Source organism: Petaurus breviceps, unplaced genomic scaffold (genome assembly GCF_028583685.1).
Source record: "Petaurus breviceps papuanus isolate PSGF00001 unplaced genomic scaffold, PetGlider_PUasm1.0 37, whole genome shotgun sequence".
Classification (NCBI taxonomy): Eukaryota; Metazoa; Chordata; class Mammalia; order Diprotodontia; family Petauridae; genus Petaurus; species Petaurus breviceps.
In genome coordinates this window covers 109,419,329-109,443,196 of record NW_027186296.1, presented here as the reverse complement: position 1 = coordinate 109,443,196, position 23,868 = coordinate 109,419,329, and the positions used below count along the sequence as shown (strand labels likewise).

The window sequence follows — 23,868 nt, the reverse complement described above, 5'->3', positions numbered from 1 at the left end:
CCATCCACTGTGCCACCCAGCTGTCTCAGACTCAGAGAGGTTAGACACCCTCAAAATCCCTTTAAAGGCACCAGGGAACCCTGGGGGTGGAGCGAAATTTGATTGATTTGTCTGTTATACCTGGTGCTTAAAGAGGCAAGATTCAACTCTTTATTCTTCTATAACTTGTTTTGATCTCTGAAAGTTGTGCCAATCTGTGGAGTGCCTCTCCAAGTGACCCACTAACTAGTTATGTCGGCCATAGTCATTAGTAGTCCCTCTCTGATAAAAGGCAGTATGGTCCAGTGAATAGAATGCTGGACTTGGAGTCAGAAGTATCTGGCCTTGAATCTCAGACATCAGGTATGTGACCTTGGACAAGTCATTTAACCTCTCAGCCTCAGTTTCCTCATCTATAAAATGGGTGTAACATAGACTACCCAGGCTCTCACTACCTGAAGGCCAGGTGTGTTAGATTTCATTTCACCTGCAGCATTCTCTTCTACCCTTAAGGAGGCTTTGGGGGTATCCAAGTTCTCTGCAAATGTCTCCATTCCCCAATGGATGATGGTCTCCCCAAGTGAAAAGGGATGGCCTCTTGTACCGAAGTTCTATTTAACCATTGATAGTCTCATTAGTTTTTACCCTGGAAAATTTCCAAATGCACAGACTTACTCTCCCAACATGTGGGAGGAATAATCCGCCCCCCCCCCCCAACACCACCTTTGTACCACCTCAGTCTTTGGGGAGAAAAGAGTCCTTAGTTCGAATAGAGCACAATCTCAGTTCCAAGGCCAAAACCCCCACTGAGGCCCAAGTCATAGTCATTTTGGCTTCTCAGTGCTTCCATGCTAAGCTAGCTGGTGGTACTCTCCAGTCTTCAATCATGGTTCCAAGGTCACCATGGAAAATAGGGATCCCCTCCAATACCTGAAACCAAGGGGGATAAACAACGTTGTACAAAAACAAATACCCTGTGCCCATTTCTCAGAGGGAGTAAGGGGTGCTAAAAGAGAGGGATCAGGGAAAGGAAAATCTTTCCCTTCTCACTGGTTCATTTCATGATGTCTTTACTGTAGGTCATGCAGCAGATAAGAATGACTGAAAAGAGAGAATCAGAAAGAGAAAGAAAGAATGGCTCTGTCTCCCCAGTTTTAAAGATGTAGGCAATCAATCTATCAAAGGAGGGCACACCCACACATGGTCTGGGATGAAGAGAACTCCACATTGTACAACTTAGACATGCTGCAAAGGGCCCTAAAGGAGCCTCCAAGTTAGGTGAACTGGGGCATGCCCACACAGGCCTGGGTTACATGGAAACAATCAAAGAACCTGCACCTCACAGGACTTTGGTGAGGATAAAATAAGATGATCTATGTAAAGCTTTTTGTGAACTTTAAAGCATCAGATAAAGGTGAGTTTGGGGGTGGCTCTAGGCATGACAGGTACTACCCCAGTTATAACAATCAGGGATTTGGGGCTAGATGAGGAGTCTGATTGACATGTAATTCATAGCACCCAAATTAGGATCTGGAATCTGTACTCTATAAACCAGCCCCATAAGCAAACAAAAATACCAACAAGCGTTTCTATTGTGCTTTATGGTTTGCAAGGTGATTTACATGTCAGCTCATTTGATCCTCACAACTTTACCATTAGGTAGGTGCTGTTATTATCCCCATTTTAGAGATGAGGAAATTGAGGCTGAAAGAAGTTACTGATTTGTCTACAAGTCACATAGCCTGTAAGTGTCTGAGATGGGGTGCTCTATCAACTACACTATCCAGCTAAACCTAGTTCTTTCTCTTCCAGTTTCATAGAAAAGGTTCCTTTTGGAGAAATCCCAATCTTGTTCCATGTGAACACTCGGCTTTATAGCACTGTGACAAGTCACAACTTTTCTGGGCATCAGTTTTCTGATCTGTAAAATGAGGGAGACCAGACATCTCCAAGGTCTATCCCAGTTCTAATGTACTGAAACCATTTGCCCCAGGTTATTTCTGTTCAGACACAGGTTGTACTAGATGGCCTTTGAAGTTCTTGCCAACTGTGACCTTGGCTTGGATGGAAGAGGTGATGAGGGCACCCCAGATGGCAAGGTGTGGTTACAGCTCCCACTCTGCTGCAGCTCTAAAGGCCAGGAAGAGCTTGCAAGGAATTGAGAGCCCAGAAGAGACATCAAGAGCAGCTTTGGATCTTGATCCCTCCTTATTAGGGGCAAGATCGGAAGGAGCCACAAGAGGGACAAGGAAAAAGGCGAATAGAGCAAAACTGGTCTAACGTTGGTTCTGATGTAACCCAAGGACACTGATGATTACAAAGTTTTGAAGAATAACCTTCCCATAAAGCCCTACTCCAATCTACCTCCATGTAAAAGTATGGAGGTGATCCAGGGTTCTCAATGGCTAGGAATGAGCTAAGATCCTTACAAGAAGCCCATAATCACAAGGCTGGCCATAATGTGAGGGATGTCTGGTCTAAGCAAATCTATTATAGCCAGGAGCAGAGTGAGAAGCTCATGATCTGTGTCCTGTGGACGAAGTAAGTATACCAGTGGTTCTGTATGGATGCCTGAGGTCTCTGAGACCCTTTTGGGAGGTCCATAAAGTCAAAACTTTTTTCATAATAGTACTAAGATGTCATTCGCCTTTTCAAACATTCCTCCCATTTCCTACTGCATATCTGTGTGAGGCCAGATTTCCTTCATATACTTCAATCCAAACAACATATTGAAGAAGATTAAAAGCAGAAGCATATAAGAGAATCCAGCTGTCTTCTATTAAGCCAGACATTAAAAGGATTTGCAAAAATTGATATAGTAGTATCTCACTACTATTTTTTGTTTTGGAAAATAATTTTTGTCAAAAATAATTTATGTTGACATGGAAGAGTGTTATTATTTTTTCAAATACTTTATTAATTATTAATCAATCAATATTTTTAAATTATCCATTTTAATTACAAATAGAGTGAATATCAATAGATACAGCCTATAAAAAGCAAAAGCTCTTTGGGGTCTAAAATAATTTTTGAGAATGCAAAGGGTTCCCGAGACCAACAAAATTGAGAACTGCTAATCTATTCCAACAAAATACTGGATCTCAGAGGTATAGTAGATCAGTGATAATACATTAGACTTGGAGTTAGCAATGACCTGGGGTTCCAGTCCCACTTCTGACATACTGTGTGGCTCTGGGCAAGTCAGTTGCCTCAGGCAACTCTCTATGTCTATGAATTATATTATAGTTGCCAATATGCTTCGGTAAAAAGAACAGCCCTGTGAGTTAGCTACTGCCTGTCTTATTAACCCTGTTTTATAGGGAAGGAAACTAAGTCCTCAGTAGCCAAAGGGTAGAGTCAGAATTCACACCCAGGTCTCTCTTGACTGAATCTAATATTCTTTCTATTAGATAGATCTCATTAGATAAATAGTCTCTCATTCATGTAATGCTATAATAATAATGCTAATAAATAGCTAGCATTGATATGTCCTAAAGTTTGCAAAGTACATAATAATAATAGCTGGCCTTTACATGGTGCTTTAAAGTTTGCAAAGCACTTTATAAATATTTGATCCTCACAGCAATTCTAAGAATGAGGTGCTCTTATTATGCCTTTTTTTCCCCCTTACAGATGAGGAGAGTGAGATAGATAGAGGTTAAAGGACTTACCAAGGGTCACACAACTAGTAGTATCTGTGGCTGGATTTCAACTCATTTTTCTGACTTCAGGTCCAGTGTTCTATCTACCCCATCATGTTAACTCAGCTGATTCTCATGATTAGATGCTAATATTATCCCCCCACCCACCCTTTTGCAGACAAGGAAACAGGTTCAAAGGCCGGTGACTTGCCTATTGTCACATGGCCACTATGAACCTGAGGTAGGAATTGAAGTCCCATCTTCCTGATTCCTTACCTAGCACTCTCTCCACCATGCTTCCTAGCTGCCAACTCTAACATACAATATAAAGGATTCCATATCTCTCTAGATGTCCACAGCAGACTTGGGAGGTTGAGTGTTCTCTTTGAGGAACAGCAAGATAGCCAGTGTCACTGAATTTGTTTGGAGGTAGATAACTAGAAAGGTATAGGGGCCCTGAATTTAGAGGCAAGCCATAAACCAGAGATGGGGAACCTTCGACCTGGAGGTCACATGTGGCCTCCTAGGTCGTCAAGCGAAGCCCTTTGAATAAATCTAAAACAAATCATTGGATTCAGTCAAAGCTCTGCACTTGAGGACCTAGAGGGCCACATGTGGCCTCGAGGCTGCAGGTTCCCCACCCCTGCCATAAACTCTTGGTAGAATAGCATCCCAGGAGAAGCAACTTGAGCTGATGGGCAAACAAACACAACTGAAGGAGTCAAATGAAGAATGGTGGGTTGGGGATTGTTGGGTGAAGGAAATAGGCATTGGGGGAAATGTTCAATTTCATTTGATTTGTATCTCCCCAATATTCTCCTTACAGCTGGTTTAAGTACCCTCTACTTAGTACCTGGCTAGCAATCTCCCAAGTATTAAGTCTAGTTCAATAATCTCCTCCCCTGGCGCCCTATTCAGTTCTTCTCCCTCCCTCCTTTGCCTTGGGTTAAACCAGGACTCACCGGAAAACCTTGAGTAGGTCTCTAATTTCCCAGGCCACTGCCCTGGGTTATCTTGGGACCCAGACCTGGCAGGGCTGGCTTTGAGGGGAAACAAAGATAGGAGACAACATTTAGTCAATATGGTACCTGCCCCCTCTCACCCAGCGTTTTGTCCAGTCTCATAGAGTCAGATCTTCAGGAGACCTTGGAAAGCATGTACCTAGTCCAGCACCCTCATTTTCCATCTGAAGAAACTGAGTCCTGGAGACCAGAAGCGGTATGCCCATGGCCTCACAGGTGGCCAGTAGAATTGGAACTCAGGTCTGACCTGGCCACGTTCGGTACTCTCTCCACCACACCATGCTGCCTCTCTTAAGTGCTATATTTTCTTGAGTACTGTTTGCATGTTGTGTTATTTATGTTGCCTGACTGTGCACTGAGGACTTCTAGAAATGAAGGGCAACTCTGATCCTGAGCGAAATTTTCCCGATTGAAACCTGTGGCTGTGCAGGCTCGGTGAGTTGCCCAGCCGTGGACCACAGAGGGATCCAATCCAGAGATGCCACTTCTGGTTTTAACAGGGGCTGGAACAGGAAGTTAGAGGAGGGAGGGATTAGGGAGAATAGAGTTTGTGGCTCGGTGCCTAATGAGCTTCCCTTGTCTGTCTTTTACTCACTGCTGTGAGAAACTGAGTCTGCTTACAAAGGGCCTCTGGGCCCCGAGCTGGGGGCTCTGTGGCTCTGCTGGGGGAAGGAGGAGGAGGTCAGCAAATAGGGGGAAATAGGAAAGGAAAACGAGGTCAGGAGGGAATGGGCAGATTAGGAGAGAGAGAGGGACAGAAGGAGACAGGAAGTGTAGGTCAGGCCTTGGGTGGCACTGATACTGGTTTGTTCATATTTATTTAGCTCGTTTTCCATAAAGAGAGACGCAGGGCCACTGGTGCATTTAGAAAGCAGAGTAAACAGCATAATTATTCTGGAGTGCAAACTGCCTAAGCCGCCTCCCTCCTCTTTTGTCCAGGGACCCCCCATCTGTCAACTCTGCTTTGGGTTTGAGAGGCTTGTTGCTTCTGCTTTCACAGCTCCAGGAGGAGAGGGAGGGAGTGGGGGTGGGAATGGAGAGGGGGAGGGGTGGAGAACACGCAGTCAGACATCCTTCAGAGACGAGAATTTCGAGACGAGTGCAAAGACGTTAACTCCGGGGTTTACAGGGACAACCGCAGCTAGGAGTTGAGGCCTGGGTTCTAAATCAGTTTTGATTTTGTGACACATTACCAGGGGATGAATCTGGAATTAACTCACACCAGTTTTGAGTTGCAGCTCTGCTAGGCCACCTCTGCCCAGGTCTAACCCTCCCTCTAAGCTTCCTCAAGTCACTATCTGATAACCTGGGTCTAAGGGAGCTGAAAGCTGAGCGAGCCTACCTAAGCGGAAGAAGCAGGGCGTAAGTGAAAATAGGTGGGCGGGAATCAGGTGGCAGATTGTTTAAAACTATGCATGTGCAAAGGTTGTGGCCGGGGCACTAAGTCTCTATTCACAGTGTATCACCTACCATACCAGCCCAAGACTGCTAAGCACTGTGGGCCATAACACAAACATAAAACAAGGCCATTGCCCTGATCTCAAAAACCGAACCGTTGGAAGTGATTGTTTTAGACCTAGAAGGAACCTGCCCTGTATCCCAACCTCCTCAATTTTATTTTTTTTGAGACAGATGACCCACAATTTGATTAATGTAGTCAGTGCCCGATGAGGGAACTCCCTTCCCCAAGGCAGATCTGCCCTCCTTTTTATTATCTTATTTAGAGAGTTGCCCGAGGCACTGAAAAGTTAAGTGACTTGCTCCGGGTCTCTGGACGGTGTCTGGAGGTATTTGAATGCTGACTGGAAGCCTGGCTTTCTATTCACTCACTACTACCCACTGCCTGTCTCTCTTCGTTCCTTTATTGAAACCTGGAAAAGGGGTGTCTTGCTCAGTTAGTTACCCAGAGAATTAGAGGCAGAAAAAAAAGGCCCGGTCCAGTGTTCTTCCCGTTACTAATCCCCAAGTTTAAGTTTATCTTTTATTTCAATTTTCGGTCCATGGAGTTACAGCTACATTCTCAGCCGAGGCCCCTTCCTCCAGACTTCTGAACTCTTCGTGCCAGTCAGGGTCGCTACATTTAGTTAAGAACTGAACTGAAGAAATTTTGAAGTCTAGCTAGATTGTCTTTGGAATTCGAAAAAATCAACGATTACAGTGCATAACAGAAGTGAATGTGGGATTGATAGCTGCACAGCTCTTTAAGGGTTAAAAGCCAAATACCGGTGCAACTCCACCCTTCCTCTCCCCACCCATCCTCACCTTGCGGACCAGGCAGCGATGCGGGCCTCAGCCTGCCCGAACCTTCCGCTTAGAGCCTGGGGCTCCCTGGTCAGGGTGAAGGGGGAACGTGGGGCTTGGAGGGGGCAGCAGGAACTGATGGGATCCTCCTGCGTCTCTACCTTGTGCGCTCCTAAGTTACCCCAATCCCGGAAAGCTCTCCTTCCTCGCCTGTATATGTCCCACGGTTGAGGTGCCCCAGTTTGACCCTGACATCTAGGACCTGGTTAGGGCCAAGAAGAGCGGGGGCACGGAGTCTGGGCTAGGGCGAGGGCAAAGGCGAGGGCGGGGACAGGGGCGGGAGCAGACAAGCCAGGGTTGGGCGGAGCCGCAGCTGCGGTGGCCCCAGCCCCTGCTCTGGCAAAGCTGACCCCGGGACTCTGCTGCGCTGCTCCCTTGTTTGCTCGCTCCTGCCGGCTCCCCGCTAGCTCCAAGAGCAGGCTAAGTCCCTTCCCTGTTGGCCATCTCACTTTGGTTGGGAAACATGAACACAGAGAAGATTGTCATCCAGGGGCCGGGGCCCTGGGGTTTCCGCCTCGTGGGAGGAAAGGACTTCGAGCAGCCCCTCGCCATTTCCCGGGTAAGGTCCCGACCGGGCTGCGGTGCCTGCTCCGGGGCCGTGCGAAGGCACCGGGGTGGAAAACTGTGTTGGGGCTGAGCGGAGGGGACCTAGTGTGGAGAGATGGGGTGGCACAGACACCCTACCGGTAAATTTGCGGGGGCTGGGGCTCCTGGAGCAGTAAAAGATCCGGTCCCCGAGGCTGCGGACTGTCAGGGGCACCCTCCCTCTCTCCCCTCTCCAGGGGGCTCCCGACTCCTCACGGTGTCCGGCAACCACAGATTCCTGCAGTCCAGGTGCGACTGTTGTAATCCGACCTGGGGCAGCGGGCGAGCGCGCGTGGGGTGAGGAGGTGCGCTGGTGTTCGCTCCTACTTTCCCTTCCAATGATGTCGCCCGTCTCGGGTTGGGGCAGATTGGAACGAGTTGGGGCTTACATCCTCGGGGTGGGAGGTGGGTGGGTGGGTGGGGGGGTAACACGATTGTCCTTATTTTCCCTAAAACTGAATGGCTCGGGACCCGGGTGGGTGTGTGTGACTGTCTTATCTGTTCAGTCCATCAATCACAACCGTTTACCGAGCTCCAGATTGGGGTGGGGTAGGGGTGTTCCTAGATCCCCAGATCGGAACGTTAACTTCCTTCTCAACTTTGCTAGATGGAGTGAGTAGACTGAAGTGGCCAAGGCACACCTGCAATTGAAGGCTGAATAATAGAATGTGGGATTTCTCTTCACTCCCCCCCTCCCGCCTCCACTGATTATTGGTTTTTTTTTTTGTTTATGTATTCGTTTATTTGCCTCCTTTCTATTCCAATCACTGTCTCAGCTTCCCAAAAGGGAAATTCGTCTTACCCAAAGTGGCAAAAACTAGTTTATCTTCTACTTTCCAGGGAAAGACTCCGGGCTCCGGTGGAAAGACCACCACTGGCTCTGGAGTCAGAAGTCCTGAGTTCAAATGCTACCATGGATGATTACCACTTGGGTACCTCTGAGCAAGTCACTTAATACCATCTCCTCGGGCCTCAGTTTCTTCATCTGTAAAATGAAGCTCTGTGCGTGTGACTGAGGAGGGGGAACAGATAGGGGAGGGAACACAATGAATGCTGAGGATACTTCTAGTTCTAAATTCTATACATCATTCTTCGCTATTACATCTTTGAGCGAGTAATTTAATTTCCTGGGTCCTCAGTTTCCTCATCTGTAAAATGAGGGAGGGGGTTGGAGTGGATGACCTCCGTGGCCCCTTTTAGCTCTTCGTGCTACGATCTTGCAGCCCATCTGTTGACTTTTTGCCAATACTCCATACCCCACCCCCATCTCCATAGCGATTGAGGGTGGGGGTTTGCACTGTGCTTACTGATTCATCTGGGAGACTTAGCTTTAGCCTGGAACTACAAAAACTGTTCCCACTCCAAATATTTTTGAACCCCCAGTAACACATTACAGATCTCTGGCCCGAAAAAGCTCAAGTGAATGCCCCTTAGACTGGGGCTCTGTGAGGGAGGAGGGATATAGCAGCTGGCCTCAGTTGTCACAGATGGCAGTTATAAATGCCCAACGATTTTCCTGGCGGGCAATGGGATGTCTGAAGTGGGGGAGGGGCAAATACGAAGTGGGAGGTGAAGTATATAACAGTAGTGCCTTCTCTCCATCAGTACAAATCCTACATTTCCTTCCAGGCCCAATTTGGACCCACATACTTCCCCACGACACCTTCTCTTTACAATCTATTCCATACCATGTGTGAATGGCACCTAATTTGGATTCAGAAGATCTGGCGCCAAATCCTGACTGTTCACTTACCTGCACGAACAATGGCAAATCACTCCTATACTTTCCCAGCCTCAGTTTCCTCATCTGTAAAATTAGGGTCTTGGCCCAGATGATCTTTCAGGTCCCTTCCAGTCTGAGACCTATGATTTTTCATACTCCCTGAATTTTGTAACACTAAATAGAGTCAGCACAATGAAATCTCTCACATTTCAAATAAGATGTGAAGTATCTCCAACAGAATGTAAACTCCTTTGGGTAATTTGTAACCCCAGAGTGTAGCACAGTGTCTTGCACTGTGGTGAGAGTAAGCAGTCAAGTGGTTGCTGGTTGCTTCTCTATATGATTATTATTTATAGTTATTTTTTATATGTTTTATTTCTTAGTACAGTATGAGAGCAGGAGTGGTCTATTTAATCTGTATCACCATTAGTATATAGTAAGCACTTAATAACTGCTTTAAGTAAAAGAAGATATTGACTCGCTGGTCAATATCTTTTTCCATGATTTTTTTTTCCATGATCTTCATTTACAAACATATCCTTCCCTTCTCTCCTTCCCAGCAAGTTATCTCTTAGAACAAAGAACAACAACAAAAAAAAAGCTCAGGAAAACCAGCCTGCCCATCTGCTTCATCTGTCAGTATATGTATGGACTATTCCACACCTAGAATCTCCCACTTTACAGATTGTTCTGTATCACATCTGTGATTTCCACAGTGTAGAGCTCACATAGTGTGCAACCTATAGAAAGTGGTCAATAAGTACATACTGGTTGAAATGCTTGTTGAGTGAATGGATTATCTCTGTGTATTTAAATACAATTTGCATCATATTCTATTCCTGGTTCTCATGTATGTACCTGCCACCCTTTTCTAGCTGAGTGATTTATATGTGACACACAAAACATCTTTTAAATAGAGAGAAAGATCAGGTGTCTTCCCTAATTATAGCACCACCACAAAGCATGTTAATAGATGCTCCTTATCACATGTTGTACAGGAGTAACCCAGGGTAAGGGAAGGAGCCTAGCTGGAATCGATGGAAGAAATCATAGATATCATTTATTCCCTTGAATCTGAAAGCAAGAAGTGACCTTAGAGGTCACGCAATAGGCATTGTAGGCGGTTTATGATACAGTAGAATGATGGCCTTGGAGGCAGAAAGACATAAGTTCAAATCCTGCTTCAGGTACATACAAGCTGCGTGACCCTGGGCGAGTCATCATCTAACTCCCTCATGTTTAGTCTCCTCATCTGTAAAATAAAGATAATATTACTTAGCTCCCAGGGTTATTTGGAGCAGCAAGGTGGCCCAGTGGATAGAGTGCCAGGCCTGGAGTCAGGAAAACTCATAGCTGACCTGAAACACTTACTCTGTAATCCTGGTAAGTCACTTAACTCTGCTTGCCTCGGTTTCCTCATCTGTAAAAAGAGTAGAAGGAAATGGCAAACCACACCAGTTTCTTGCCAAGAAAACCCCAAATGGGTCATGAAGAATAAATAACTGAGCAACAGCAACCCAAGTTTATTGTGAGAATCACAAGAGATAATATGTGTATAGTGCTTGGTAAGTCTTAAAATTCTTTATAAATACTAGTTACTACTACCACTATAACCACTATGATTACAACTACAGTTATAGATTCAAAGTCTTGGAGAGCTTAGCCCACCGCCTTCATTTTACAGATGAGGAAACTGAGGACCACAGAGAGGATATGACTTGTCCAAACTCATACAATTAATTGAACCAGGACTAGAACTCAGGTAGCCTTAGTGTGGATTAGGGCTTATCTCTCTGCCACATAACTCAATGAATCACTTTTCTTCCCTGGGAATCTGTAAAATGGGCATAATAATTAATGCCTGCAATACCTAGCTTTCAATGCCGATTTGAAGATCAAATGAAATAATAGAGGTAAAAGTACCCTATAAATGCATGATTCTCTTTTCATTAGCAGTCTCTGATAGATAATATCCTCAGTGACACACATGTATGAATGCAATCTATTATTGGGGCATTGTAAATTTTCACACATTTTTCATCAGTGACTGAGTCTCTATAGCCAAAACAAAAAGGGAAATATCAGGCATTTGCATTGGCTGTCATTGTCAGTGGAGAGATCGTCTCTTTTCATGTAATCCAAATAGACACTTTTTAAAAAAATTTTTGAGGTAATGACCTTGGTTTCTCTTTTTGCTTTTGGCTACTTGGACCCAGAAGACCAGGCCATCCTCTGGTTATAGGGGTTTGAAATTTAAATAGGGATGTTTAGTCTTAAATTGGCAAATTTGGGGGTTCTTTCTTCTTTTTTCTCTCATACCAATTTCCAGTCCTTCCTCTGAACAATTTGCCTTGGAGTTAGATCCGCTTAATAGCTTTTCGATAGTTTTTGATAATTTGATTGACCTGACCTGTTGATTTCAGCTTCTTCATACCTTCTCATCTTATGCAATTCTTGTAAGTACCTTCCCATCAATCCTCTTCAGAGCATCACTCTTCTTTCATATTTCCCTTATGGCAATGTTTGCTTTCCAAATCTCTAAGATGTCTGTCTCAGTGAATTCCTTTTTCCATTTTCAGTCTATCATTTCTCCCATCCTTGTTACCAGAAGCTCTGATCCTGTCCACACCCCAGCCCAAGTGGCTGCTTAGTTTATGTTGACTGTTTTTTTCTTCTCCCAGCAACTGACAAAAGGGCAGGAAGAGGAGGGGCAAGAGATGCAGGAATGAGATTGGCAAGAGTAACATGTTGCTTGACAGTTTGGAAATCCAACAATATAGTAATTTGTGTTTATGGTATGTGCGCTTTGCCCTGGAACCCTGAGGGCATGCTTAAAAATGGACCCCTTAAAGGTTATCAGGCTGTTTCTGACTTTTAAAAAAGACCATCACCATCTTGCAATAAGCGGGCTTTGTATAACATCTCCCCAAAGGTCAATGGAGCAGGGCCCTTGTCTGAACATGAAAAAGTAAGAAGTTTTTTGGGGGAAATGGACTGTATTTTGAAAATGCCCTCATCCTCTCATCCAGTGAAATTGGTCATCTGGGAAATATTAGCAGCAATAGCTGATCTCAGCTGCCACAAAGGGATAAAATAAAAAATACTGGAATAGAATGAAAGAGAAGAACCCATCAGAATAGCATTTATTCAGTGAATCTATCCCAACATTTACTGGAATGAAATGCATCAGGGCATTTTTGTGGTGATACTCCCAGTAGCCTGGCTCCTCCCCTGAAAGAAAGGAGGGTCTACTGAGTTTGTCTCCATTCAAGGATCACACCAAGAAGAATGTCTTTATAGTATTTCAGTCTAAAGATGATGGGAAGATGAGCTTTGCATCTGACTGAAAAGGTCATGATCTCCTTGGCAGTCATGGATGGGAAAACCACCAAGGAATTAATCCAGGGCTGTAGTGGGATTGTTTTCCATGATGTGCAGATTCTCTAAGACCATGCCCTACTGTGGACCTGATGTCATTTGCTGAAAAGGGGAGGGGCTAAAACCATATTTCCTGTATTTTACAAATGGAGTAACTAAAGCCCACATGGGTTAAATAATTGACTTGAATTTACAAAATTTTTCAGTGACAACCTCTTCTTGACAACTCCCTTGAAAGGGGGATGACAAATACCAGATAAAGTTAACACTGGTGATTATGTCCAGAGATTACTTTTTGAGTAATTACCCAACCAATTGTTTTCTTAAAGGGCTGGAATTTTAACTTCCCAAGAAAAAACCTTAGGTACCTGTCACTAGCAGACCCAGTGTGGGCTGACTTGCCTTTATAAAGAAGTCTGCTTGAGAAAGTGGTTAATATAGAACCTAAAATCTACATTGATGAATGACAATAAAAATCTCATGTTTAGATAGCATTTTAAAGCTTACAAAGAATGTTCCTAATGAGAACCCTGTAAGTCAGGTACTACAAATATTTTATGGATAAAAAAGGTGAGATCCAGAGATATCACATGATTTGCCTAAGATTTCTGAGTGAGGATTCAAGCCCAGGTTTTCCTGGTTCAAGTTCAGTCTTCTTCCATTGGTGGTCATGCCACAAACTAACAACTTTCCTTCCCTCTAGAAGGCTTCCTCTTCTATTTCTGTAAAAAGAGGGAATTAGACTAGATCAGGGATGAGCAACCTGTGGCCTTATGGTGGCCTTCTAGGTCCTTAAGTGCGGCCTTTTCACTGAACCCAAATTTACAGATTGTTCTATAAAACAGATATGGCCAAATTTGGTAGAAATAGCACTGCCTTTCCGTCTTTTCCCTTTGGACATGCCTAACTGCTCTTGTAGGGCGTTTCTCAAGTCAAGTCTTGTGGTTTCTGCCCTTTGATATGTTATGTTGTAAGTTTCCATTGTCTATTAGTATATGGAGTTTACTCAACTTAGACCGTAAACTCCCAGGGCAGAGAATAAGTCTTTTATTTTACATAAATATCAATAAAATTGAAAGAACATAGAACTTGGAGCCAGAAGACTTTAGGTTCAAGCCCCAGCTGTGACACTTATTAGACCCTGTGGTCAGACCAAAGGATCCCTCAGGTTTCACATGATTCTAGGGCTTCTATGATTGTTAGCAAGTCCACCCCTTGGTTAATTTTCTCACCTGAAGAATATAACAATTCTTGTAAGTTGGTTTTGAGGAAAGCACTTTGCAAAATCTGAAGAATTACATGAGTGTGAGCTGTCATAGATTATTGGGATTTTGGCAATAGGACAATGGTGAGTGGTCATCTGAAATTAAAAAACAGTCGATTATTTGTAGTCTTGTAAGATTTGCGAAGCAATTTACATATACTTTATTTTGATCTTCAGAACAATCCTATGAAGAAGGAACTTATCCTCGTTTTATAAATGAAGAAACCAAGGCAGAAGGAATTTAGGTGACTTGTAGTCAAACTGTTAATGAACTGTCCCAGGTGGGATTTGAACTTATCTTTGGCTGTCTCCACTCTATCCACCACCATACTGCCTCACTTTAGAAAGAGATCTTTTCTTACATACCCCATAGATTATTCCCTTCACTATGTTCCTCATTTGCTAGTGGAATTAGCAAATGTAAATCCTTGTTGAGCTTCATTCCCTCCAGAAAGAGCAAATTAAAGGAGCAGGTGTGAAAACAGAGACAGTAAAGACAGCAAGAGAGAGGATACCTTTTTTTCCTAAGCCTTGTTTACTTGGGCATATTTCCATAACATTCTCTTGTGAGAGTGTAAGTTGAAAGAAAATATAGTGGGCCCCAGCTGCTAATCCCTCCTGTCATATGGCCTGTCCCCAACTTGGGCAGTGTCTCCTTTACTCTAGAAAAGGAAAGGTGAGATCAGCTGGCTTCTGCACAGGATTCAACTTCAACAAGGGACCACTGGATGATTAAAGAGCTATTAATAGTGGGTGCTATGGCTTCAAATTGCTTTGATATACTTCTTATTTGATCCTGTAATATAGTCATAATTTACAAAGCACTTACCACACAACAACCCTGTGAGAGAGGTTGCCCCATTTTACAGAATAGAAAACCAAGACTCCAATATATTTTTATGCAGCTGTGTCAGAGCCAGGAGGAGTAGAAATAAAACTGCCATTCCATCCTATCTCAAAATAACGTCATGAGGTAGGTCATATAAGTATTATCCCCAGCTCATAAACAAGGAAACCAATGCTCAGAGAAATTCAGTGACTTGCCTTATGTCACATAACCACAGGTGCAAATCTCATATTTAAACTCCAAATCTTCTTGGTTGAAAGTTGAGGTTTTTTTTTTTTTTTTGCTATCCTGCCCTACCAGGACTAAATGAATATCTTGATTTTAACTTTTCAATGACAAACTCATCATTTTAATAAAAAAGTTGCCTTCTATTTTAGGACAAATGACCATCTGCTCCAAATCAATGAATAACTGATCATGAGGGAAGAGAATTTATTCAGATATAAATAGCTCTTAAGTGACTGACATGTCCCCTCTTCTTCAGGTGACTCCAGGCAGCAAAGCAGCCCTGGCTAATGTATGTATTGGAGATGTCATCTTGGCCATCGATGGAGAAAATACCAGCAACATGACTCACTTGGAAGCCCAGAATAAAATCAAGAGTTGCATAGACGACATAACCCTCACAGTTGGCAGGTAAAACCTGGAAACAAGCAGAATTTTCCATTCATTTCACAGCAGTTTTGTAAGTTTTAATGCCAATAAACCTTCGACACATTTCTAACTCCTACTGTGTGCCAGGTATTGTGATAAAACCTAATACAAAGATTTTTTTTTTTGCTTTTTGGAGGGGGGAGGGCAGGGCAATTGGGGTTAAGTTACTTGCCCAAGGTCACACGGCTAGTAAGTGTTAATCATCTGAGGCCTTCAAAGATTTCTTAAAATGACTTGGCACTTGCCTTTGGAGAACTTACATCCTAGCTGAAGGGGTGTCAGACTGGAGGGTAGGGGATAACCCATGTGCACACATCTGAATTATACAAGGTCGAGTGTTATGGGGGCAAAGCAGAGAGCCAAGTGGGAGAGAACATTCTGAGCTGAGGAGCCCTTATGGTCTGGGAATCATGCCTCCCTTTGGACAGCATTGCCTCCAAATGCCTTACTAACAGAACTTCCATGATTCTTTCTGTCCGTGATATTTGCATTTGTACATTTATAGAATTTGTCTTTAGGGAGTAATAAATAAAAAGTAAAATTGACATAATTCAGAGACTCCTTTGCTACTTTTTTTGTATAATTATAATAGCTTGCAATTCTATTTTACTATTTTATAATTTATAAAGAGTAGTTAGGTAGTTAATACAACTTTCATCATCCCTTTTGAACAGAGAACAGAACGAAGCCATAGAAAGATTAAGCCACTTGCCTTTCTAGGAGAAAAAGAGGGAAGGTAGGACTCAAAGGCAGGTCTTTTGAGTCCAAGTTCAGGGCTATTCTCACTATATCTTATAGCCCTTGACACTTGTGCCCGCCAGTTGTCTGCCCATGATTTATCAGGGTTACCAGAAAGACCTGAAGCTTACAGTGTGACAGGTATTATTAATTAATAGTGGAAATAAACTAGAATGCATAACAAATATTGTCTATCACTTGTAGAATTTTCATTAAGTGGAAAATATACTTATAAGGGAGAGAGTGAGAAGAGACTCATGGGAGTCGCATATGGGACAGTTGTTTGTTCCATGCTCTGTTTCATCTGGGAAAGATTCTTGAGGATGTGGAACTTTAGGAGCTGATAGAATCACAGGCTGTTAGAGCTGGAAGGACTTTAGAGACCAAACGTCCATTCTCCTCACTTTACAGTTGGGGAATCCAAGTCCCAGAAGAGGGGGAGCAGCCTAAGTAAGGTCACACAATGATGACGTGTGCTTTCCCATACTCTGAATTCTTGCATCATTTACTTTAACTTGAAATTGCCTCTGGTTTTCTCATGTGTGTTAGTACCATCCTTTTCAACTAGATTTGAAGGTCTGTGAGAATAGATTTCCTATATCTTCTACAACAGGAATGGGAAAACTTTTCTCCTATTGAGAGGTCACTGATATAGAAAGAAAAAAAAAGTTGAAAGCCATATAATAAAGAGCAGCTTAATTTAGTTGTGGAGCAGAGAGAGAGAAAGAAAAGTTGTTTGAGAGAGAGGGGGAAATGGATTTCATCAACTTTTCTTTTGGCAGTTAGGGTTAAGTGACTTGTCCAGGGCTACACAGCTAGTAGGTAAGGCTGGATTTGAACTCAGGTCCTCCTGACTATAGGTCTGGTGCTCTATCCACTCTGCCATCTAGCTGCCCCAATTTCACCAATTTCTAAAATTAAGCCAGGTATACCCCATAGTGATCAAAGAAAGAGAAAAGGAAGCCACAATGCACCAAAATATTTATAGCAGCTGTTTTTGTAATGACAAAGAATTGGAAATTGAGGAAGTGCCCGTCAATTGGGGATTGGCCAAACAAGTTATAGTATATGAATGTGAAGGAATGCTATTGGGCTATGAGAAATGATGAAGGGGACTTTGAAAGAAAGCCGGGAAGACTTATATGAACTGATATAGAGTGAAGTGAGCAGAAGCCCAACAATTTAGCAATGGCAAAGACAAACAAACCTGAAAAACCTAGGAACTTGGATTGTCACAATAACCCACCATGATTCTAGGATACTCAAGTTGAAGCATACTACTCACCTCCAGCTGTGCAAATCGAGATTTTGTTTTTGGACATGACCAATTCATTTGTTTCTCTTGACTGTGCATGTTTGTAACAGACTTGTTTTTTCTTTATCCATTGTGGCTTGGCGAATGGTGGTGAATGGGGGAGAAGGTGGATCTTCATTTGAAAAAAAAAACTTTAAAAACAAAGTAAAATGAACACCAGGGAACATAAAACCAATCCAATTGATGGCATAAATAATAAAAACATATTTCAGTTCTACGTAATGATAGCTGATTTTATAAAGTGCTTTAAAGTATGAAAAAAAAAGTTGTCCTCACAGCAGTCCTGTGGGGTACTACAAATATTCTTATCTCCATTTTACAGGTTAGGAAATCAGGCCACAGAGAGAATAAGGCTTCAGGTCACCCAACCAGCGATTGTCAGAGGTGGTATTTGAACCATAGCCTTTCCTGACTTCAAGTCTATAGATCTTTCTACTATACTACAGCTGCCCCTGTGTTATATCCAAGGGAGAGAGGCAGAGTGAAATCAGAAAAAGAGGGCAGAAAGACACATACCAGGAAATTAGAATGATATAGAGAGATACAAGCAAAACAGATGAAGAAATCTCCAAAAACAAATTTTTTTAAAGTAGGTAGTCACTGACAAGGAATTTAATTCCTACCTAAAACATAAGACCATAAGTATTTAGGGAATATGTACATTTTCTTTGGCAATAAACTTTTGAGCTCTATCTCTGGCAAGTGGGGAGATTCATGCCTTACTTAGGAATGATGGTTTGCTTCTATAGTCCATCATCACCATTTTGGCCTTTTTTTTTTTTTTAGGATATTGGCACTTTTAAGAACTCTAAGTCTACTTTTTAGACAAATAAGCATCTACCTACTCAAAATTCTGCATCTTTGTTGTGTTTCTGCAACTATAGGCATTGTATATCAACTATATACCATGTTTATCATGTCTTGGTGCTTGTGCCAAGAATCAGATGAAATTAAGCTGAATCATTTTGACCCATAGATAGATCATGGTGCTCCTTCCTATAGTATCAGTATAGGCAGCACTCAGCACAAAATACTTATTTATATACATTCATCTACTAAGCATTTATTATGAAGTTCCTTTGGTCAGTTACTTTGACAAATAGTCGTTAGTCACAATGATTACTTATTACATATTTAAAGGCTAGCTTTGGAATTGATGCTTTGTTTTTGCCGTGATTAAAATATAACCTCTCTGTGTAACTCTGGGCAGGTCACTTAACCTGTGTTTGCTTCAGTTTCCTCAATTGTTAATTGGGAATAATAGCAGCACCTGCATTGCAGAGTTGTTATGAGGACCAAAAGAGAGGATGTTTGTAAAGCATTGAGCACAGAGCCTGGTACTAGGTGCTACATAAATGCTTATTCCCATCCCCCTCCTTCCCTGTTTCTGCCTCTTTCACTGATATGTTTATTTTTGCTTTACTATTTCTAGTCCCTACTTTTTACTTAACACTGTGGCTGAAATGGTTCTGTCTGTTGCAGGAGTGAACACAAAATCTGGTCTCCCCTCGTGACAGAGGAAGGGAAACGCCATCCATACAAAATGAATTTAGCTTCTGAACCCCAAGTAAGTAGCACTTCTTCATCACTCTCCAGTCTCTTTTCTATATTTTTAGAGCAACAGAATTCAATGCCATAAACCTTTATTAGTCATCCACTGTGTACAAAGTACTCTTTTATGTGTGGAGGACACAGAGGTGAAATCAAAATTGTCCCCACCTCTGGCCCTTGAGGAATTGATATTCTTTTGACTTATAATCTGACTATATTCTAGTATCCCTGGGGTACTGACATAAGTAATGCTCCTGGACTGTTTCTTACCAGATCACCCCAGGGGAAATCTGGTCTTTGTCTTGTTTTTCCATTTTGGAAGCTGAGGACTCATAGATTGTCAGACTTGTAAAGGACCAAGGGAGCACTATGTCATTTTTATAACCTCATTTTATAGATACAGAACAAGAAACCCAGAGTGGGCAAGGAACTTACTTGAGGTCAAACGGTGAGGTAGTGGCAGAGCAGGGAATAGACCTTTAACCTCTGTTGAATCCTTCAGATTTCTTGCTCCTGTAACCACTGTCTTAAGGATGAATGGAAAGCAGGAAAGGTGACTGGGACTGACCAGAAAGAGGTAGAGGAGAATCGTGAAAAGAAAACAGAAAGACACACACCAAGATACAGATAGACAGACACAAGCAAAACACCGAGAGGTTTAAGCATTGGTAATAGGGAAAACTTATTAATTATTTCTTAGGGAACTTAATGAACCTAGCACAATAAAGGACAGTCCAATGTGAATTAGATTTCAGGTAAAATAATTCATGACAGTTCTAGGAAAAAAAAAAGAATAATGGCTCACATTTACATAGGATTTTGAGATTTCCAGAGTGATTTCATCAGAAACAAACTGTGAGGTAAGTGAGAAACTGAGGCTCAGAAATGTTAAGTGACTTTCCCATGATATTAAATGGGGGTAAAAGATTTTCTCATACACTTATTTCCTCATCCCTGATCCAGCAATTTTTCTATACTACAGGCCAGAGGTTCAGGACTTGTGCAAAATAAATAAGGATGAGATTTCTAAATATCTCATTATTTCATTTATTTGAGCTGGATGGGACCTCAGAGTGAGTCATCTAGACTAGGCCCTTCATTTCAAAGACCTTTGTAAGGTCACATTGGTAGAAGTGGCTGCTTAGGGCCTTGAACCAAGGTCCTCTGGCTCTAAACCCAGGGCCTTTTCCCTGGGCCATCTGTTTCATTATGACTTAATTAATTCCTTGGCAAAAAATGAAATTTTTAAAAGATCGGTGAATCACAGATCTCCAAATGGATCCAGTTAAAAGATAGTAGTCTATCATGTCCATATTCTATAGCTATATACCAAAATAGAAATACTTTCTTTTGTGCGTCATCTTATAAGAAATCATTCCCCTTCCTCCCTGCCGCCATCCCCTTCTCTTCTTGGACCTTGCTTCTTGTTTGGCTCGGTTCTCCCATCTGTTAGAGCAGATGTCAGCTCAGGACAGCAGGGCTGTCTGGACAATGGTCATGCCCTCTCGTTCTAATCGCCTTTCCGATTATCATTATTATTAGTGTTGTTGTTGTTGTTCACGAGAATCTTGATGGAGGAGCTTGCATATTTGTTATAGGCAAATATTTGTCTTTCTGGTGAGCCACTGAAAGACTTGGACGATTTCTGGAAAGAGCTGTAGTTAATATTGGCAAATGTCAACAAGGTTGGTGCAGACTTTGTCAGGCAAGTGCTCTTTCCTTCAGAGGGGTATTTGTGAAAACTAATTTTCAAGTTTGGTTGGCCAGGATAGTTCCAATTATGAAGACTATAAAATTTTGTTTAGTATTGGTGAATATCCTGGCTAGTTCTTAGCAACAAATCAAGGTATTAGTGAGTGGCAAAATGCAGCTATCTCTTATTAGCCAGGTCCTTGCTTTAAGAATTATGTATGTTGGGGGTGGAGTCAAGATGACGGAGTAGAAGCAAGAATTATGTATGTTCCTGAAAGATAGCATGAAGAAAAAGGATTCAGTTTCAGATTTTCCCCTTGATTTGCATTATTTAAGAAATAATTTCCTATAGGAAAAAAATTAGCTCCCAAAACTGTACTTGAGGATCCCCAAAATCTCTTATAAGGATCGTTCTGCTTCTTTGGCTTCATTCTCTAACAAAAAACGCTGTAAGAAAAATTAGAGGCTGCTTGGGATAGTAGATAAGGGATTTGGAACCTGGAAGAACTGGATTCAGATCTTACCTCCAACTCACACAAATTGTGTGACTTGGGCAAGTTACCTCACTAGTGCAATACGGTAGAAAGAGCACTCTTTTTAGAGTCCAAAGACGTGCTTCTGATACTTATAACCTTGGGCTAATCACTTCACCTCTAACCTATTAGATAAAGTGGTTGCAGTAGATGGCTCCTGAGATCCCCTTCAATTGTAAAGCTTTGCTGCTATGAACACTTAAACCTCAGCTTCCTCATCTGTAAAATGGGGATAATTACTTCTCTATGTGTGTCATGGGCTTGTGTCAAATGATAAAGTATATGTAAAATGTTTTGCAGATTTTAAAGCACTATATGTGAATTGTTATGTCAGATGCCAGATAACAAAGACTAGTCCTTAAAGCACAGTAGAGTTCAGGGACTCTGGCTAATATCATACAAAAATTTTTTTTTTTTCGATCCGGACCTCAGATTTTATTAGTGTGGGGGATTTCCACCACTTCTGAGGATGATCAACTCTAGAGCTGCCTGTAGTATGGAGAAGCTAAGACCTGGTGTATGGCTGTACAGCTGTTATGGAACAGGGGAACTGAGAAGCCCAGTGCTAACCCCACGGCTAGCTCCCTCTGCCCTAGGGCCACACTGCCTTTCTTCACACAAATATAAAGCTATGCTGTTCACTTAGCATGTTTAAAATATTCAGATTAAACAATACAACCATCTAAGTTTCAATACTTTAAATTGGGACTATACTTCCTCATTTGTTAAATGAGGGGGTTGGGTTATATGGGCTCTCAAGTCTCTTCCCAGTCTAAATCTATACACCCATGAGTATCTGGAATAGACAAAGATATTCCATATGTTACTTTCTAACTTGAGGGATTTCTTCTTTTAGTTCAAGTACTCACTTGTCATGATATACTTCCCATAGTCCTTAACTTTACAAAATCCCCTTCCAACTATGAAAGAAAAAAAAGTTTGAATGAGATCAGAGTCTATACATAATAAAATAGCTTGGATAGGGACCTGTTACTTTATATATTTCTAACCAACACCCCAGCTTATCTGAAATGAGAGTTGTTTTATTTCCTTGTCATTGTTGAGTTTCCTTGGAGACTGATAAATAGAAAGCCCAAACAATTACATCATCCCTGATGCAAAAGTTAGCCCTGGGATGTTCCTGAATTCTGGGAAGGGCAATGCACACATCAGTAGACAGATACTTCTTTTATATGTGAAACAGACACATTCCTGCCATACTGCACTAATTTCACAATGTGAAATTTGATACATCGACCCCTACATCCCACTGACTTCTATTGAGATCTCCAGTGTATTCCTATGGGGAAAATGTTGGCTCCAGGACAAATGAGAGCCATGCTTCAATACTACACATCCTGCTGTGCTGCTGGGGGTCAAAATGAAAAGGGGAGGGAAGGCAAAATTAGAGGAAAAGGAGGCTTGCTGTGGAGGGGATGGCAGCATTGTGTTCAGTGCATGAAATAAGCAAAGGTCTCCACTTAGCAGGCTGCAGATTTGTAAATGCCAGGGTAAGGACTGAGAAGAAGGCAGATCTGTGGGGCCCCTCTTATGCTGCTGGAAATGGGCACCAAGCCCTTATCAATCACCAGATCTACAACCCCAATGGACTTCAGTCAATAAACAAGTATTTATTAAGTGCTTACTATATGTCAGACAATATGCTAAGCATGGGGTAATTTAAAGAAAAGTAAAGACAGTTTCTGCCCTAAAGGAGCTTACAAACAGTCTGAATAATGAAAGGTCTAAATTCTATATTAAAGAAAGGGAGCTTTATTACTTTCATAGGAACCCAGACTAAAGTAAACATTGCCAAGATTTTTTTTTTCCCCAAAGAGAGGTCTTTTGCATTTGTTTAAATAGGGAAGATCCCATTCCCCTAAAGCATGTAGGCTGCAAAAATATTCCTTTTCTGTGTATATAGTAATCAAAGTGAAGTTCTGTTTTAGGTATATTAAAAACCACTTTTCTTTAGGGTCAAGGGGTCTGAGCCACATTTCAGAGCATCAGATAGCATACCACCTACCTCTAGACTAGCACCGTGGGACCCATCATTATCATTCAGATCTTCTTTTGATGTGGTGTTTGGGTCTCAGAACAGCACAGCACCTAACTGCAGACACCCACATGCAAACAGGTCCTGGGAGCTCTTGGCTAAGACCAGGCCAAACAAACTGGGGGGAGGCGGGGGAGAGAGGAGGAAGGGAAAGGGAGGGAGACACTAAAGAGGCCAACACTTTTCAGAAACTTGCCTCCCTTTCCCTGTCACCCCCCCCCCCACCCTGTGAACCTCCCAAAGGATGAGTCAGCTTAGACAGTCCTACAGAAGTGTTGATGGCAATACCAACCTCACCTCAATAAAATCTCTTCTTTGATCCAGATGTTGACCATTTCTAGAAAGTTGGAGGCGGGGGGCGGGGAGCACAGTTAGCAGCTGTTTACCTCTGCACTCATTTGATGACATCTTGGATCATCCCTACCTAGTTCGATGTGTACTGAAGCCTATTTAGTGACTGAAGGAAGGCAGATTTATGGAGCAGGTTCAGAAATCATAGTGGTGGCTTTACAATGCTTATGGTTTATCTAGGTGCTCAGTAAAATGGTGAGTGGACTGGCAGCTGGTAATTTCTTTCTAGGCACTATGC

The 23,868-nt window shown here is 42.4% G+C and overlaps 1 protein-coding gene across 1 annotated transcript in view; it reads left to right on the top strand.

Annotated features, from left to right (window-relative positions):
* Positions 1–6,975: 6,975 nt before the first annotated feature.
* PDLIM1 (PDZ and LIM domain 1) overlaps positions 6,976–23,868 on the top strand; it is a 47,110-nt gene continuing 30,217 nt past the window's right edge. Inside the window, exons 1-3 of the mRNA XM_069099276.1 lie at positions 6,976–7,502; positions 15,225–15,376; positions 18,930–19,014. Of these exons, the coding sequence (XP_068955377.1) occupies positions 7,407–7,502; positions 15,225–15,376; positions 18,930–19,014 (333 nt within the window). The 5' untranslated portion in view covers positions 6,976–7,406. The remainder of the gene's footprint in view (positions 7,503–15,224; positions 15,377–18,929; positions 19,015–23,868) is intronic.